The sequence below is a fragment of the Vicugna pacos genome, unplaced genomic scaffold (assembly GCF_048564905.1).
Source record: "Vicugna pacos unplaced genomic scaffold, VicPac4 scaffold_125, whole genome shotgun sequence".
NCBI classification, from domain to species: domain Eukaryota; kingdom Metazoa; phylum Chordata; class Mammalia; order Artiodactyla; family Camelidae; genus Vicugna; species Vicugna pacos.
In genome coordinates, this window is record NW_027328805.1 from 495,699 (window position 1) to 514,836 (window position 19,138).

At 42.6% G+C, this 19,138-nt stretch overlaps 1 protein-coding gene across 1 annotated transcript in view; it reads left to right on the forward strand.

The window, feature by feature from the left end:
* Positions 1 to 19,138, forward strand: part of LOC140695035 (uncharacterized) — a 128,307-nt gene that overhangs the window by 46,644 nt on the left and 62,525 nt on the right. Inside the window, exons 9-11 of the mRNA XM_072957990.1 lie at positions 14,174 to 14,345; positions 14,454 to 14,584; positions 14,799 to 14,938. Coding sequence (XP_072814091.1) covers positions 14,174 to 14,345; positions 14,454 to 14,584; positions 14,799 to 14,938 — 443 coding nt within the window. The remainder of the gene's footprint in view (positions 1 to 14,173; positions 14,346 to 14,453; positions 14,585 to 14,798; positions 14,939 to 19,138) is intronic.

Consider the following 19,138-nt stretch of genomic DNA (forward strand, 5'->3'; position numbering starts at 1 on the left):
CTAGGATATATAGGAGCTTTACAACAAAGACCAGGTTGTTGGAACAATAAAAGATTGCTTGTTATCTAAAGAAAGCCAGGTATCTCAAGTTCAAGAATTTAGTACTTTTGTATGTGTGAGAGGAAGCAAATATTTGGACTCACTGAATTCATTTTTTAGACAAGCACCTAGCTATCTCGGGCCAGTAGCCTGTCCTTTCTTATTCTGAGTCTGCTCAGATGACACCATTGTGAGTTGCTGTAGCAGCTGAGCTGCAGGCCTGTCCTAGCTGGGGGGTGGCGGCAGCCTTTAATGACTTGGTTTCAGTATTCTTTGTTTACTGTCATGGTTGCAGTATTCTCATTCACATTGTAGTATTTTCGTTCACAGACTGATTATGGATAATCTGCAACCTTGGAAAGCAACCGAGATGGAATTACTGCAGGTACCTTCTGCTTTAATAAGCCGTGTGCAAACATAAACAGGGAGGAAGCATACACTTGGATTTGGAGGTGTAGGAAAGGGATCCTGCACATTGCAGGAGAACGCAATGCAGAATTCCTTAAGTCCACCTTTCTTTACTGTAGTGGTTTCTGAGAACAGTTTATGGTAATTAACCAACATTGACAAACTGCACAAATTGCATTTAAGAGCTGGCCGGCTGAAACTTGTGTATTGGAGAGGTGGAATTCAAAGGCAAGTGGTCAGGTGGATTGGAGAGAGATGGAGCCAAGGCCTGGGCCCAGATTCCGGTTTAAATTGCCATTTCTTCACCATAGGGCCTTGGAATAGAATTCAAAATCTCTTAACCTGTGGGTGAATCTGTGAAATGAGCATAATATTCGTTTCACCCTGGGATTGTTGTAAGATCTAAAGAGTATTATAGCACACATGAAGCACTTAACCCACTGGCACTTAGCAGTGTTCACTGTGTGGGGCCGCCCCGCTTAGCATGTGTCAGAGCCGTAAAGGCAGCATTTGTCTGTTGAGGATGCACTTGCAGCCCCTTGGCTAGGTTATGAATTTGGTGATTTCCTATAATCCTTGTAATTCTATGTGCCATGGACAGTTATTTTCATGGACAGATGAGGAATCTCATGGTAAAAAGACTGTATAATTTGCCCAAAATCAGACCATAATTTTGGGTGCAGAGGCCTCGGTTCAGCATGGGCCCCTGGGCCTTCTGCCCTCTCTGTTCAGCACCAGAGCCAGATATGGAGTCGGCTGTTTCCCTGCCCAGAATATCCGGCAGGCCGCAAGACACATCTGGCCCTGTGCTGCTTGAGCAAAAACTCCGAAGGAGAGACAGTTACAAAAGGGATAAACATAAAAACAGACGACAGCAAATTGTGATCAGCTCTGAGAAGGAAAGGAACATGTCTCGCCGTGCAGAGCTGGGAGCTTTCCCGTCTGGGCTGCTCTGGGGGTGTTCATCTCAGCTAAACAAGTTCTGCTGCTGCACCAAGGCAGGAAGGCAGGGCGCGTGTGGCCAGGTAGACAGGGCCTCGTTGATCTTACTCATTCCCCATTAAGCGACAGTTGTCTCGGGCACTTAACTAATAAACAGATGTTGGCCATAATCATCACGCACTTTGCTTGGTAGTTTTATTGGCCCCAGCATTGAGATGAGGTCATTGAAGCTGGGGAGTTTGCTGCATGCCCGTGATTACCTTGCAAATACCCCAACTGTTCTTTCAATCTAGACTGGTGTGGCTGTCATGTCCCAGCCCTGTGAATGGCATCGTGTAGCTTCTCCCAAGTGGCCCAAATGACTGACATTGATATGCTTAATTCGTTGGAAATAGTATGTGACAATAATAGAAAAAGGTAGTAAGAAATTGTTTGGAAAACTGGAAAAAACCTTTTCTTCCCCAGCTGGGGGAGCGTAACCTGTATCACTCACCCTACTCACTGCCTGTCACCTCCTCCCCGCCGACTCCGTGTTCATAAGCCACACTGAGTCTTGGGAGAACATTTTGCCTCATGACACTTTTGACTAGGACCTGCAACTTCTTTGTCCCTGGTTAACTCTCTCTTCAAAGCCATTCAACTTTTTGCAGGCTCCTCCACTCAGATGTAAGAATAGCCTCTTTAAACTTCTTGATGCAGCTCCTTAATGAAGATCTTGTGATGGAAACCTAGCCAAAACTGGGATGTATGCATATAGTGACTGCAAACTCAGCACTTTGTTAGTTCAGAATCAGAGGGGTGAGTGACTCAGGAAATGCTTTTTTAAGGTAACAAGGGGAAAGTGAAAGGACGCTTGCTGTGTGAGAAAGAAACATCTCAATCACAGCCAGTAAGGCACCTGTGTTCAGGATGGGGTGTGGCGAGTGCAGAGTTCTCACAAAGAAAATAGTGGTGTGATGGGAGCGAGGACAGTTGGGTACTTTATTGGGGAGGAAAAAAAGTGGGCTGAACATTTCCTGGTTGAACAAGAGGATTGTGACATGATGTGCTTGTATTTTGGAGAGAAGGGTTTTGTGGGGAGAAGCCTAGGAGTACGCTGTATGTCTGGGGAGTCAGCACAACAGAGAAACACAGAGAACCGGGCAGACCCCAAGACCCATGCTGGGGGAGAGACTGCCCACCAATTGGAGCCCTGGAGGCTGCTTCTGTCCCTTAGCTGTGGCCTCAGACCTCCCTTCACAGCCCAGTCCTGTTGATACAAGAATAAAAAACGTTGGGCATGAGAAGGGCTGTGTCCCAGGCTTTCATTGAGCCCCTGGGATGTGCCCCACCAGATTTTGTTCCTTAACTTCATGCAGTAAAGAATTCAAGAGCAAGCCAGTGTTGAGTAAAGGTAGATTTATTCAGAGAGATACATTGATAGGCAAGAGAAACTTCACGAGGTGTGGGGGTTTGATGCTCATATTAGAAGTAGGTACACACTCCACACATTGTGGGCCTTCCCCAAAGAGGGAGAGAGAGTGGTGACCGCGAGGTGGCGCTGTGTTGCTTGTTTTCTTGGGCTTGGTGGTTTCATATGCTAATAAGTAGAAGGACCAGCCTTAGGGCAAGGGGCTAGGATTCCCAGGGAGTTGGCCATTTCCCACCCTTTGACCTTTTGTGGCTAGCATTGGGACTGCCATGTTGCCTGGGGCATGTTATTCACCAAGTTACTATTACAATGGATGTTTACTGAAGCTCAAGATCTGCTAGAAGTTAAATCTCTTCATCCTGAGCCTCAAGGCCTATTGGGGTTTGAATCCTTTAACATTTTGATGTTAATTGCTGTGGCCTTCCTTGAATGGCTGTGCTCTTCCCCCTTCCATCCTGTCTCACTGTGATGACACAGAGACAGCAAAGGTCGGGCCCTACCTGTGCTCCTGCATTTAAAGGTGGGAGGTGTGAGGTGGGCTTATGATGACCCTGAATGGTAAGAAAAATGTTTCAGATTTTCCTACGTGAGACATGGGGACCTGACAGCAACCTCCGCAGATTTATCTCACGGGCATTATCGCTTGTGTTGTTATAGAAACAACAGGCAAGCCAAGAAACAAGTATAACTCACAAGGTTGTAGTACTGAGATTTATTTCGCTGGCACGCTCAGAGGGGCTTCATTTCCAAAGCTCTGAGCACCTCCAAGACGTGCACATGAGGTTTTATAGGGTTAATTACAAGTATGGGGCTATTAGCCAATAAGGCTCAAACAACAAAAAGCAAGGAATCAGTACACTGAAGCTTATCAATTTGGAACAGATCCCGTTACTGACAATTGTTGTCCTTGGATTTACGTGTTAGCTTATTAGCCCATTAAACTGACACTAAACTTCAGATTTACCAGGTAGCCCAGCAAAACTTAGATCAGTAAACCGACACTTATCACACTTAGATTTGTGACTTGGCTTGTTAGGCCAGCTGGGGTTTTCCTTCACAGTGTCACTTATATTTTTTATTTTTCTTTTTATCTTTTTTTAAGTATTTAACCCAAATTTAATATCAGGGTTCTTTGGGAAAGAAATTTCTCTTTATCTTTTCTTTGGGGTTCTTTTGGGGGGGAGGTAATTAGATGTATTTATCTGTTAGTGGAGGCCCTGGGGCTTGAACCCAGGACCCCGTGCACGCTAAGCACATGCTCTACCACCCGCCCCTTCATCATTTTCTTTTTGCTTTAGCTGCCAAGAATCTTACAGCTGAATTTGTAGTCGGCCTTTAACACTTGCCCTGACTTCATGGAATCCATTTTTATGAGTTTATCTCCCCCTGGTTTCATTTAAGTATTGAATCTCCATTTTCTCTTCACTCTCCGTTTTGCATTTTTGTTGTTATGGTTGTTAAGCTGTGTTTAACAGAATTGTTTAAATTCTCTTTTAGCAAGAGGCTGAATGTAAATAAATATGTAAGCAAACAGCACAATTAAATGCTTTTATACATTCTGAGCTGTTTAGTAGTAACTTAAAAACCGAATTGAATATTAAAGTGATAGCATTTTAAAAATATTTTTTAATTTTTCATAAAAATATAGCTGATTTAAAATATGATATTAGTTTCAGGTGTACAATAGATGCTCCATTTATAGTTACTGTAAAACATTGTCTGTATTCCCTGTGTTGTAAGATACATCCCTCTAGCGTGTTTACATTACATGTTGCAGTTTGTATAAGAAAGTTGGGTAACGCAGAGTCTGGAACGTGGCTGTGTATGACTCAGGTTCACGCTCACCCTGCCTGTCAGAGCTCAGGCCTTCACTCCTTTCTGCAGGGGAGCGAGTGGAGGCAGCTCTCATCAGCGCTGTCACCACCCTCTGAGTGGCAGTGACAGCAGTGACTGTGTGTGGACGTGCAAATTGTTTTTCCAAGAGCTTTATATGCGTTTCTGCATTTAATAATTAAAGCCCTCCTGTGAGGAAGCGTTTTAAGTTTTTAATGCATAATACATTTTATTTTGATATTGATAGATTTCAAACCTCTGGAAAATTTACAGGAGTAGTACAATAAACGCTTAGATACAGTTCACTTTAAAGGGCACTATTTGGCTTTCTGTGTCTGGCTTATTTTAGCATAAAGTTTCAAGGTTCATCCATAATTGTAGCCTGAATCAGTACTTTATTCTTTTTGCTTGATAATATCCTTTTCCTTTGTTTTCGTTTTTGGTCTATTTAAAAATATTTTCATTGAAGTCTTGTTAGTTTATAATTTTGTGTTAGTTTCTTGTGTACAGCACAACACTTCAGCTAAATAGGAACCTACCTGTATTCATTTTCATCCTCTTTTTAAACATAAGTTACTATAAGATATTAAATATATTCTCCTGTGCTATACAGTATAAACTTGCTGTTTATTCTTTACATACTCAGTATCTGCAAATCTTGAACTCCCAGTTTATTCCTTCCCACACCCTCTCCCCACTGGTAACCATAGTTTGGTTTCTATGTCTCTGTGTCTGTTTCTGTTCTGTAGATAAGTTTATTTTTTTGTTTCTTTCTATTTTTTTTTTTTTAGAGTCCACATGTGAGCAATCTCATATGGTATTTTCCTTTCTCTTTCTGGCTTACTTCACTTAGAATGACATTCTCCAGGTCCATTGATGTTGCTGCCAATGTCATTATTTTATTATTATTTTATGGCTGAATAGTAGTCTATTGGACAAATATGCTACAACCTCTTTATCCAGTCATCTCTCAGTGGACATTTCGGTTGCTTCCATGTCTTGATATTGTAAATAGTCCTGCTGTGTACATTGGGGTGTAGGTGTCTTTTTCAATTAGGGTTCCTTCTGGATATATGCCCAGGAGTGGGATTGCTGGGTCATCTGGGAGGTCAATTTTATGTCTTTAGAGGAACATCTATACACTTTTCCACAATGGCTCCACCAAACTGTATCCCCACCACAGTGCAGGTGTGTTCCCAATTGTCCGCAGCCTCTCCAGTATTTATTGTCTGTGAACTTCTCAATGATGGCTATTCTGACTGGTGAGAGGTGATATTTGATTGCAGTTTTGATTTGCATTTCTCTGATAATGATATTGAACATTTTTTCATGTGCCTACTGGCCATTTGTGCGTCTTCATTGGAGAAATGTTTCTTTAGGACTTCTGCCATTTTTTGAATTGAATTGTTTGTTTTTCTTTCTATTAAGTGTAAAAGCTGTTTACATATTCTGGGAATTAAGCCCCTAGCAGTTTCATTTATTGCAAATATTTTCTCCCATTCCATAGGTTGGTTGTCTTTTTGTTTTGCTTACTGTTTCCTTAGCTGTGCAAAAGTTTGTAAGTTTAATTAGATCCCTCTTGTATATTTTTGGTTGTTTTTCTATTGCTTGAGTAGACTGCTCTAGGAAAACATTGCTGAGATGTATGTCACATGTTTTGCCTATGGTTGCTTCTAAGAGGTTTATAGTGTCTTGTCTATATGTTTAATTCTTTAACACATTTTGAATTCATTTTTGTGTATGCTGTGAGGGAGTAGTCTAACTTCATTGATTTACATGCAGCTGTGCAGTTTTCCCTGCACCATTTGCTGAAGAGGCTGTCTTTACTCCATTGTATGTTCTCACCTCCTTTGTCAAAGTTTCAATGACCAAAAGTTTGTGGGCCTATTCTTGGTAAATGTGTTTATCCGTTCATTGATGGATGGATATTGTTAGTAACTTTTGGCTACTCTGAATGATACTGCTATGAATATTGATGTGAAATTTTTATGAGAATATGTTTTCATTCTGTTGGCTGTACAGTTGGCCCTCCATATCTGTAGTTTCCACTACATGGATCCAGATGGCTGATTGTAAAGGGACTCGAACATCCTTGGATTATGGTATCCAGGGTGTGGGGTTCCTGAAACCAACCCCCCAAGGGTATTGAGGGATGACTCTACATATAGGAGTGGAATTGCTGAGCCATATAACTCTAAGCTTTTGAGGAAATACCAGGCTTCTCCAAAGAAGTTGCACAATTGTCCCTTTCCCCTGGCCGCATATGAGGTTTCTCTGCCTCCTGAACGACATTTGTTATTGTCCGTGATTTGGTAATAACCATCCTAGTGGGTGCAAAATGAGATCTCATTTTGATTTTGGTTTGTCTAGTGATGTTGAGCATCTTTTCATATGCTTATTGGCCATTTGTATATGTATCTAAATTCGTGGTAAATTTAAAAATTGGGTCTGTTTTATTGTATTGTTCAGTTGTAAGAATTCGTTATATATCCTGGATGCTACTCTCTTATTAGATACATGTTTTGCAAAATTGTTCTTCTATTCTGCACATTGTCTTTCACTATATTTTTTTAAACATTAAAACAATTTCTTTACAGGGGAGGTAGTTAGATGTACTGATTTATTTTATTTTTCTTGCTAAGCAAGCACTCTCTGACTTGAGATACCCATTTCCCCTGTCATTTCACTTTCTTGATGATGTCCTTTGTAAGAAAAGGGTTTTAATTTTGATGAAGTCCAGTTTATCTGCTTCTTTCTTCTATCACTTGTGCTCTTTGTATTGTATCCAGGAAACCAAAGCCTATCCTAGGACCACAAAGATTTATACTGTGTCTTCTTTTAGAAAGTTTATAGGTTTAATTTTTACATTTCTGTCTGTGATCTACTTTGTTTTAATTTTTATTTGTTATATAAAATATGGGTGTTCAGATTCCAGATTGATTCTTTTGCCTGCAGACACCCAGCTGTCCCTGCACAATTTGTTGAATAGACTATTCTTTCAATGGGGTGTTTTTGGCCCCCTAGTGGAAAACTGTCTGTAAATGTAAGTTTTTCCCCGTGGGTTTTTATTGTGTCTCATAGATTTATTTATCCAAACTTATGCCAGCAACATACTGACTTATTACTATAGCATTTTAGTACCTTTTAAAGTGAGTCCTCCAACTTTACTCTTCTTTTGCAAGGTTGTTTTGGCTATCCTGGGCCCCTTGCACGTCCATATTAATTTTGGGATCAGTTTTTCAATTTTTGCAAAGAAGTCAGCTGTAATTTTGATAGGGATTCCACTGTATATGTAGATCATTTTGAGGAGTCTTAATATTTTTAATAATACTGTCTATCATTCCATGGAAATGGGATGTCTTCCATATATGTAGATCTTTTAAAATTTATTTTGGTGATACTTCAAAAAGTTCAATGTACAAATCTTGTAAATTTTTGTTAAATGTATCTCTCATTTTATTTTTAATGCTGCTGTAATTGGAAATGCTGAGTTTCTTATGGGTGGGACTATATATCAATCTTCTTATTTCTAGAATTCCTTAACAGCAATTACCCTAGTTATATATTTGCTACTTAAATCTATCCACAACAATTCCCCACCCCGTGTTATAAGAAACCAAGACCCAAGTTAAGCTACCTGAACACCTATGTGGAAATGTGAAATGAGACCCTTGGGTGGGGCTTTGTGCAGATGATACTGGAGCTTATTCAGGATGGCTTCATCGTAATTTCTTTTAAACAACCCTTTCGGTGTATTTAGTCAGATACATTAAGAACATGCCCTTTTGATGTGCGGAGTAGCTAAGACTATGATTTTCAAATAATTTCTAATGAGAGTGTTGTTCTTGAAACCTAATTTGCATCAATCTTTGAAGATTTATGTTTCAGGGGCTTTGACTAAAGAACACCTGTCTTTAATCAATAACGACAACTAAATGCTCAAGCAACATGTAAGAGCTTGAGCAAACTGCCCCTACCCCATAGTGCTGGGTGCCTGCAGCTGCAACTGGAGTCAGCGCTTACCTATCCCAGTACGCTTGTGTTGATCTGCTCAAAGTGGTTCGTCCAACAGTTTGTCAGTAGTCTGTTGGACAAAGTCATTAAAAATTGATTGAAGGTTGCTGGAATGCAATATAATCTTATTAATATTAATTAAGCACATATTGAGTGCTTATTGTATGATGGAATTGTCCCTCAGCCTCACATGAATATTATTTCTCATAAAACCTCACATATTTCCTTGTTAATCTCACTTTACAGATAAGGAGACAGACAATTAGGTCTTCTCACTTTTGGGGGAGCTCATTATCAATGATGGGAAGTTATAAGGAAAAAGATATTGATTCATCATGAGAAAACATTTTTCTGAGGGTCAGCAAAGAAGAAGATGAACACTGAAGAAGGTGATCATTGTTCAAGTGAGACAAGCCCTGGGTTGTGCGGAGTCAGCATCCCTGTCCTAGAGAAGGCACGTGTAGAGCTGCGTACTGGGTGAGGCGGCGCGGCCGCGCAGGGAACGCGGATGCTGGGCCGTTGGGCTGTGCTCAGGCCCGGTGGGGCTTTCTCCTAAGGGCAGTGGACCATCATTGACAGATTTTATGTTGGAGAGTGGGGTGCTCTCGTAGTTCACTTTTGTCTTGTAGAATGCTTGGAAACATTTAGAAGGCTTGGCAGGAGGTGATGTGATGAGTCAGAGTAGGGTGGCTGCGAGGTGTAGCAGTGTTCAATTTTCAAGTTGTTTTCAGGCCCAGGCTTGTGGCTCAGTAGCCGTGTCAGTTTGAATGACGCACTCAAGGAAGTGAAACAATTTATCTAATCAATTGAAGCAGTGATGTACCCAATTCCCAGGACTGTTGTGGAGATCCAGTGAGATAACATTTGCAGTGTGCAGCATGGTCCCAGCACAGAGTCAGTGCTGAGTGAGTGACAGTGAGTATCTGGTAGGTCAGGTGTGGGTGGTGGGACTCGGTGTCTGAGGATATCTGGGCCCTGAAGGAGGGGTCCATTCACATCTGTGAGTGATGGGTCTGAGTTGGGAGAGGCACGGAGAACTTAGCCCCGGACCAGAGGCCCTGGGCAGGACGGCTATTGGAGGAGCACCGTGAAGTCAGCTCTTTGCAGGTGGAGTTGGAGGTGCCCTTGTGACATCTAAGTGCAGTGTCACGAGCTGAAAGAGGAGGTCTGGGCCAAGGCTGTGCATTTTCGAATAATGTCAACTCCTGAGGACACCGAAGTATTGATCACTGAACGGAAGTCATACTTTATAGGACAAATGAATAGTAGTATCACCTCTGTCATCAAAGCTCACGTCTATTTATTCATCACTCAGTTTGCTAATTGGGTACTTACAGAGCTCACTTCACCGTCCTCCCGTGGGCTCAGGCTCCACAGAAAAGAGCTGGTGTGTCTTCCTCTTTTCCAGAAGAAGACACATTTAGCTTGTAGCCTTCTGTACCTCGCCAGACTTAGGATATTAGTTTGTTGGTTTAATTGTATTTTCTGTTGGCCATGTCCTGACAGGAGAGAAATTTTACCTCATGGTCATGTTTCAATTAGCTGTTACTGAGAATTGCTGATCTGATACATAGTGTATGTATTATATTAACTTTGTAGAGTAGTTATCATTTTTCTGTCTTTGCCCTTTAATTTTGATTGCCCCTTCAGTGTTCTATCCTTTTTGGGGCCTTATTTTTTTTTAATTAAAAAATGTCTGTTAACAGTTAAGAAAACAAAAACAAAGAAAAAATGCACATGGGAGCTAAATTTAGAAAATGTCTAGTGTGTTTTCTATCTCGGCAATGGAGGGTTCTAGAAACTCGTGAAAACTTTCATTACACAAGTTCCTTAAAATGCTGATTAAGAAATAAAACCTTCCTTCCTCATCTTTCAAGCTGCACAACAAATTGTCAAGAAAGTGAGGGGAAATTCTCAGAAGCCAAGACAAATTAGAAAGCAGGGTTTCTGGGAGATATGCGAGCCTTAGAATCCCTGGGGTGCTGGTTCGATCCTGAACTGATTTTCAGTTGCCTTGACAGGAGGGCAGGATGTGAGCCCCAGGCCTCTGACACTAGGAGTTGGATGGGGGATCATATTATGGGCCAAGCCCATCCTGAGGATCTTGGTTTACTAAAGGGTGAAATAGGAAAAAAAAATTCCTCAAGGCAAGAAAATAAGGAAAGTCAATTTTGTTGGAAGAGGGGAAAAATAACAAATCCAAATTAAGGATATAGTTTAAAGCTGTTCTGGCATGAGAGTGACCACAAACACCTGGCAGAAAAGCACAGCTACTCCTTGATTGATAAGTTGTGTTTTGAATGAATCAGTGAACAGCCATTCTGAAAAAGGCCTCCAGAGTCTTGTGGATCAAGATACTGGACAGCAAACACCTCCCTTCCAAGGTCTCATTCAAATAACCAGAAAGGTTTTAAAGGAAAGAAGCCATGATCATAGTCCTATTTATTAACATTTCTATATGCTACGAATTCAGAGGTGACTATGTAGTTGTCTCCTCTATTATGGACCTTACTTTCTCTTTGGGGAGACAAAATGACATAGTTGGTAATCTTGGTGGAGGGAGGTGTTAGTCTGTTGCACTTAGCCAGGAGAGGAGATTAAGAAAACAGTGAAGGGTGGGTGAAATTTTTAGCTGAGGACAGTCTTGTTCACTTGGCTTTTAATTGCAGGCTCAATGAGCTGTCACTGGAGGGACTAGATCTTACAGAGGATGGACTTAGCTCAGGCCTCATTGGAATGGACAAATGAACCTGGAGAAAGACAGTCAAATCTGTGCAGACATTAAAGTTCACTTGAACGTGCTGCATCCCTGAGCCAAAGATAGGACAAATATGCAGCAATTCTTGAGGACAGAAGAGTGGTTTTTAAGGTTCTCCAAGAATGAATCCCATGGAACCGAGAAGGCCAGTTGTCAAACTGAGACTTTGTTCTTTGGACGGTGTACCCAGCAAGGGTATTGGCCTTTTATATGTTTCCATTTGTCTTTAATACTTGTCTGTTGATGAGGACATGGGCACAAATGTTTGACACCTTGTCGAGGCGATTTTGGATACCTGCCTAGAAGCACGGGCACAGTTGCGGCTGCTTCATACATCTTGCAGCCCGTCCCTTTCCCCTGCTCCGTGATCACGGCAGAGTGGTTCCTTGTTGACCTGTCCGTTTCCTCTGTGACATCATAACCCATGAAAAGACTGGAGCATATTAACTTGGCTTTGTTAAAGTCAAAGAAACAGATCAAATATGGAGTCAGATTTGTTCTTTCCTATTTCAGTAGTACCATGGAGATGGCAGTTTGGGCAGCTTTTTGTAGTGTCCTGGAGGCTTTCTCTCTCAGCTTCTGGGCGCCTCTATTGAAAACCCTTCATTGCTGTCTGGCCGGCTGGTAATGCACACTGCCTGTTTTGCCCTGAAGATGTGTTCTGTTTATAAACTCATCTCTACTCCTTGGAAAACAACTCAAGAAAAACTCAGTTGGTTTTCCACCAGCCATGGGCAGGGGTGAGGTATACCATGTTATTATTTCATAAAATAATAGTAATAATAGAAATACTAATAGTACTAGAAATAATAATAGTATTATAATAATAATAATAATATAAAAGAAGTCTTAAAACAGGACTGAGCACACTGGAGAGAGTCAATAAATGCTTTCTGGCTTAAATCAAAAGTGATGACTTAGTGATTCCATGGCTGCTGTATTTGCTAAGCTAGTTACTCCTTTGCTCCATTACACATTATTTTAACTGAAAAAGAAATGCAAGCAAATGGTTAAAAAAAAAAACTCAGACAGAGCACAAAAATACACAAGTGAAAGAAGTTTTCCCTCATCCTCTGTTCTTTCAGCCCTGTCTGGAGATGCCACTGTTTACTATCTTTTGGGTGCTTTTCCAGATATGCTTTGCACATTCCCACCTATGTATGTAAATTCCTTTAAAATTTTAGTTATTTTTAACTTAAAGAGATTTAAATCCTCAAGTGGCTTCTGCCCGGGTAATAGAACAGAACAAATCTGACTCCATATTAGATCTGTTCCTTTGAATTTAACCCTATGCTCTGTCTCCTAGGCTTCATCTTGCTTGTAAAAAATTGTTGCCTAGAGCCTGAAATACACAGGAGAGCTTATTCTGAAGCTCTGACCTTTAAGGATATTTAACACTTTTTCATTCATTAAAAGATAGCAAATTGCAGAATAGAAAATAACGTTTGTTTTGTTGGAGATTTACAGGGATCTGACCCACGCAGATAGCTGTAAGAACAAATGATTCTAACAAGAAGGAATTCCTACACTAAGAAGTTTGCAACAACCAAGCGCGTAGGAAAGGAGCCTGAATTGTGACTTGGGGAGATGGTTTTCCAGAACATTAGTTTGCCAACTAGGTCTACAGAAACTTGCTATTCCAAGCCCCAACATCTGGTTTCCAAACTTATTGGCCTGTCCTGCACTGAGGAGAATGAATTTGGACTTGGTAACACTCCTATCTACCTAGAAAGCTGGGCACTGGAGCTGAGTGTTATGGAAACAGGCCAGCCAAGAAACAAGCACCAATCGGAGTGCTGGAGTACTCAGAATTATTATGCCGGCGGGCTCAGAGGGGCTTCTGCTCCGAAGTTCTGAGCACCTCCAAGACGTGCACATGAGGTTTTAAATACTTCAATACAAGTAAGGGGATATTAGCCAATAAGACTTAAAGAACAAAAAGCAAGGAATCAGTACACTGGAGCTTATCAATTTGTAATAGATCACGTTACTGACACTTGTTGAGCTTGGAATTACGAGTTAGGTTGTTAGGCCAATAAACTGACACTAAACTTCAGATTTACGAGATAGCCCAGCAGAACTTAGATCAGTAAACCGACACTTATCACACTTAGATTTGTGACTTAGCTTGTTAGCCCAGCTGGACTTTTCCTTCACATGAGGACAGCTCTCCCACCCCCAGGAAACCACTGTGAGCCCTTGATGTTTCCACTAGGGTGGGGTATGGTTTACCCAGGAGGGATGGGGACTATGCACCAACACTCAGGCAGTCTGCTCTGTCTGGGGCTCTGATCTTGTACCGCACCACTCCCCCCAGCCCAACACCTGGGACAGTGGAGCTAAGGCAGTGATCCTTCCTGCCTGTTTCCCAGCGTGTAAAAGGGGAATATGTGCTCTTCCCAAGGAAGTTCTGAGCGACAACACCTGCGGGTGCTTGGTTCTCAGAGCAACAGAAAACCCAGCTCCGCATGGGGGCAACGGGTGTGATCCCCGTAGTGTTTCTGCAGAAGCATCTGATGGAGGGCTGGATCAGGGAGGTAAAACATGAGCTGCGAGACTTGAACGGTTACAGAAGGGTACAGAGGTAGGTCTGCCATCTCAGGGTGCCCTAGAGGTAAAGCTTTTTCTCTCCAACTCCGCTACGACACTCCCCTATCCAGACCCATCCCTTCTCTGCTCTTCCTGTCCATCTGTATCCCTCCACTTTTCCCCTCTTCTCCACCCGCTCCCATCTTCTCCCTCCCTCGCTGTCCCACCTTCTCTCGCAGAATCCAGAGGATCCATGTCCCTCCTGCGCATGCGCTGTCGGTGCCTGGTGGTCCGCTGGTTCGAAGCTCCATGTCCAAGCCGGGGATTGGCCCCAAATGCTTCTCAACTCTGTCGCCCGTTAGGCCTTTGGTTCCTGCCTGGGGCCGGGGCTTCTGGCTGTGGAAGTGCAAGGTGGGGGGCTCCCGGGAAAGGGTTCAGGCGGCTTCGGGAGGGTGATCCGCCTTTCACAGCCCCCAAGGGCGCCAGTCAGCCCCTGTTCAGCTGAATTTCTCTGGCCAGACCCTTCTGACAGCACCACCTGCCCCGGCGCCCCGGCCACAGCTGTCCAGGTCCAGGTGTGCGCCTGCCACCTCTCACGCAGCCGGGATCCCCTCAGTCCACGGCTGGCGTCCCCTTCCCCTCTCCCGCCCGCGAGTCCTCTCCTCCCGGGCTTCCTCTCCTCGGCCGCCTGCCCGTCCCCACCAATGGGCGGGCTGTTTCCCGGGTGGGCGTGGTCTGCGGACCTGGACGGGAGCGGGCGGCTTATGCTGGTGCTGGGGCTGGCCTCCGAGCGGGGCTGCAGCCCGCACCCCCCCTTTCCCTCCCCCCTAGGGCTGCCCTCCTTTCCCTTTCACCCTCCCTCAGGACCAGCTCAGTGGCGTGTGTGCTGCTCCCCGGACTGAGAGCCTCTGGCTGTAGCGCCCAGCTTCACCTGGTGGAGTCGGGAAAAGGGAGCATCAGTGCTGAGCAAGCTTCTGTCTCCTCCCTCAGTGTTTCTGCCGCAGGTAAGTACCTTGAACACTTTCAGGTGTTATGATGGCGGTGCTTGTTGATGTCACGTGTTTTTATAGTGAGAGGGATTAACAGTGGTGAAAGCAGGGCTTGGTTCTGTTAAAAATGAGCTGAAGGCATGAAGCTGTGATATCCTCCTTCCTTCCCTCTCCAAGGGTGAAACGTGTGACCGTCGATTTTAAAAAGACAGTTACAGTCCCTAACTAGCCCAGCCCAGCTAGTGTGTGTTAACAGGAACAGCATCACCAGAGGCCTTGGAGACCCAGGGATATTGCAGTCCTAAAGAACTCCTGGCACAGTTTGGTTTGTATTGGTTTTTTGTTTTTCTTAAATTGTGGGACGGACTAGTGGTATAAAAAGAAAAATATTTGTCAAGAAATATTTTTTCATATAACAGCGTTATTGTGATATAGTTCACACACCATGGATTCCATCCATTTAAATGGTAAAATTCAGCAGCTTTTAGCATATTCACAGTTGTGCAACCATTATTATTCCAGAACGTTTTTATCACTTCAGAAAGAGCAGTGGAAATTAATGACCTATCCACCCCTCCCCAGTGGTGGTTCTAAAGAAATTTCTTGGCTAATCTTGAACATAAATTCACTTGTTACATTCCAAGAAAAATCTGGTAGGAATTCTAATCAGAATTGCAATGAATCTGTCTATCAAAACAGGAAGAATTAACGTCTTTATGGCACAAACTTCTTCTACCCATGAATATATTTCGGACCCTATATTTTCCTCTGTCCAGAGCCTGGCCCATGGGAAGTCCTCACTACTTGTTGGGCTTGTGAATGATGAGATTCTATACATCGTTAGTTGCAGCTGTAGCCTTTCACAGAAGAGAAAAGAAACCTCAGTGAAACAAGTGACTCTCTGATGGTCAGAAAGAGTGACAGCCATTGCTGGAGTGATCCAGTGGACTTGGTGTTTGCAACCAGAATTCTCCACCACCTACAGCTAAGGGGATTAGAGTGTTCTTTATTTTTTCTTAATGGCGTTGCTTTTATTTTTACTTATTTTTTAAATTATTTTTTATTTAAGTGTAGTCAATTTACAATGTTAGTTTCAGGTGTACAGCAGAGATTCAGTTATAAACATATGCATATGTATATACATATGTTTTAGATTGTTTTTAGTATAACTCATTACAAGAAATTGAATATAGTTCCCTGTGTTATATAGCAGGTCCTTGTCATTTATTTTATATTTACTAATTTGTATCTGTTAATCCCTCCTTTCCTGCCTGCTAAATACAGTTTGCTTTCTATGTCCATGAGTCCATTTATAGGAGCACCATTTTTCCTAGTAATATATGCTCTTTGGCTGCTTTCAGTTTCAGTAATTCCATCTTATCTGTGGGCGCTTTTCTTCTGGTGGCCTTTATGTGGTTTGCACACGTGGTAATAGAGATCTTTATTTGGGAGAACTCCAGGTCTCGTGTAGTCCCTGGTACAGAATGCCCACTGAATTGATGATTGAACTGGGAAAAAAGCACAGTAAATGCTGGAATTTCCACTATGGTTGAGAATTCCAGGTTTCAATAACCTGTTTAGACAACCTTAATATTGGCTGCACCCATACTGGGTAACTTGGTGGAAATTCATGGTATGGTGGTGTAGAGACGGGGCCTTATATTCTTCTTCTCTTTCTATTTTCTAACACTCATTCTCCTGGGCCTTCCAGATCCTCCCCCAGAAGTGCCCAGGGCTGGCTTGGTGCTGCACTGAGGCAATATTTGTTAATAACGCCCTTTCCTCTTCTCCTCTGAGCCTCCGTTTCTTTCTGTGCACAATGAGCGCTTAGACTAGATAAATACTTTTCAGTTTCTTTTAAAGCCATGTTTCCTTTGAGAAACAGAAAATGCAAATATCTCCTCTCAACCCAACCCTTTAGATTTTGGTATGTCCTCCAAGGAGTGACATAGCTCTTTGTGAAAAATTGATGTGATTTTGATTGCAGATGACACAGAAAAGACTCTTCAGAGATTTATTGCAGGGAGAGGGCAGGAAAGAGGCAGTATGTGACACTTTCTAGTGTGAGCAACGGAGCAGGGACTTGGATTTAAATACGGTGTCTGACGTGGCCTCTCTCTAATCTTGTAGAATGTGATAAACTTCTCTACCTCAGTTTCTTGATGTGTCAAGTTGGGGTGATAATATTTTAAGGCTTCTGTGAAGCATTATACAAATAAGACATTTGTGTCTCGGTAGAAACAAGATCTGCTAGGGATTCAGGGATTTGTTTAAAAAAAATTCTTGTCCATAGCACTCTGTCTGTGTGTATTTAGACGTTCCTGGAGGGTGAGGGTGAGTCTAAAGTCCATTGTGGGACAGGTGGCCCATATTTCTCCGTGTCCCAGTTTACCCCCTACTCCCCAGTCCTCTTCCTCAGTCCAGGATGAAGTTCCCTAGTAGATTTACACAGAGGTCTTGTGGAAATGTCTTTTCATTTTATTGTTTCACCAAGAAGGGCTGCCATCATGATCTCTGTGGTCAGGTTTTGAAGGGCTGCCATCATGATATCTGGTAAGAATTCTATGCAATTTGGAGTTCCAATTTAATGAAAAGAAAAAAATTACAAATAGAAAATTAGAACAAGGGTGGTGACAGGGGCTCTTTTAAGTGGACACCATTAGCTTTGTTAGCTTCAGGTGCTGTGGCCTGTTGCCACGAGGACCCATCCTCTTGCTCTGAAGTTGGAGGGACTAGTGGGCTCAGTGGGAATGTTAACTGAGTGTATCTCATGGGCTGGGCATTGTCCTATTTGTACTGTGTGTTCCTTATTTGAGACAGTGAGCTCACCTAACCTCGATAACCTCTTTAAAATATTAGACTTTTAATTTTGAGATGTAATGTAGATTCCCATGTGGTAGTAAGAGATTATATGGAGAGGGCCTATGGGCCCTTTGCCCAGTTTTCTTAATGGTTCCATCTTGCAGTGTTGGGGTACAATTCATTACTGACTCACTAACAATTTGAGGTTTGTGTTATTGCCCTTATTTCTATTCACGATTAAACTGGGGCTTCGAGAAGCACACAGGCCTGTCCAGGTCACCCACATTGTTAATGCAGAGTCGGGTGAACGTGGGCTTGGGATTTCCAGGCAGTACCATTATGATGGTTTGTGGCAGGGAGCAGCATTCACTTTGCTTGTTTATTCATTCATTCAACAAACATTTATTGAGTAAACTCTGTGGGTCAGATGCTTTCATAGAGTTATCTGATTCTTCAGCAGTACTGAGAATCAGGTAATGTTTATATTTTTTAATCTGAGAAAATTAGCTCTGAGAGGTTATAACCCCCCCAAAGGAAGTATAACTCATAAAGGAGGGATAGAACATGTGTACAGTCACCTCCTTTTATGCAGGTGGTACCCTATGCATTTTACATTTTCAAACATCCGTAATCCAGATATATTCTTGTAAGGCAAGGCTTTTTTTTTTAATTGAAGTATAGTCAAGTTTACAATGTTGTGTCAATTGCAAGGTGTTTTTTGACTTTTGAATTAAAAAATACTATTTCAGCTGGGTAATTAGGTGTATTTACTTGTTTCATTTTTAAAATGAGGTACTGGGGTTTGAACCCAGGACCTCGTACATGCTAAGCATATGCTCCACCAATGAACAGTACCCTCTACCCCAAGGCAAGTTTTCTTATCCATTATTATGAAGCTTAGGAGTTCAAATAAATTGAATAGGAATCCAGATCTTTTGATCCTACTGTGGTCCTTTTCTTTATATTCTGCTGAAGGGGGTTGGGGAAGCATTTCCTTTGTTCATTTCTTTATTCAGCATTTTTGAGCAGTGACTTTGCATCAGGGCCTTGCTAGGTGCTTGGAAATAGAAAATAAGAAATGACCTTTCTCTGCAGAGGCAGGAAGCCTAGACCAAAAGCTGGGTAATGTGATCGAGCTACAGTAGCCATATGCAGACTCTGAGGACAAACTGTACCCTTGGATTTGCTTTGGCTTCCCTTGTCTTCTGGCTGGTACACACCAGGTCACCGCAACCCAGATGGGCCCGTAGCACACAGCAGAGAATGTACCTCGATCTCCTCTCCCCTCTCGGCAGGGCCTGCAACATGAGCATCCCTGACTACGTGCAGTGTGCTGAGGACCACCAGACTCGTCCCGTTGTGGTCCAATCCATAGAGATCATCTCAGAGGAGAATTTCTTTTGCATCTATCAG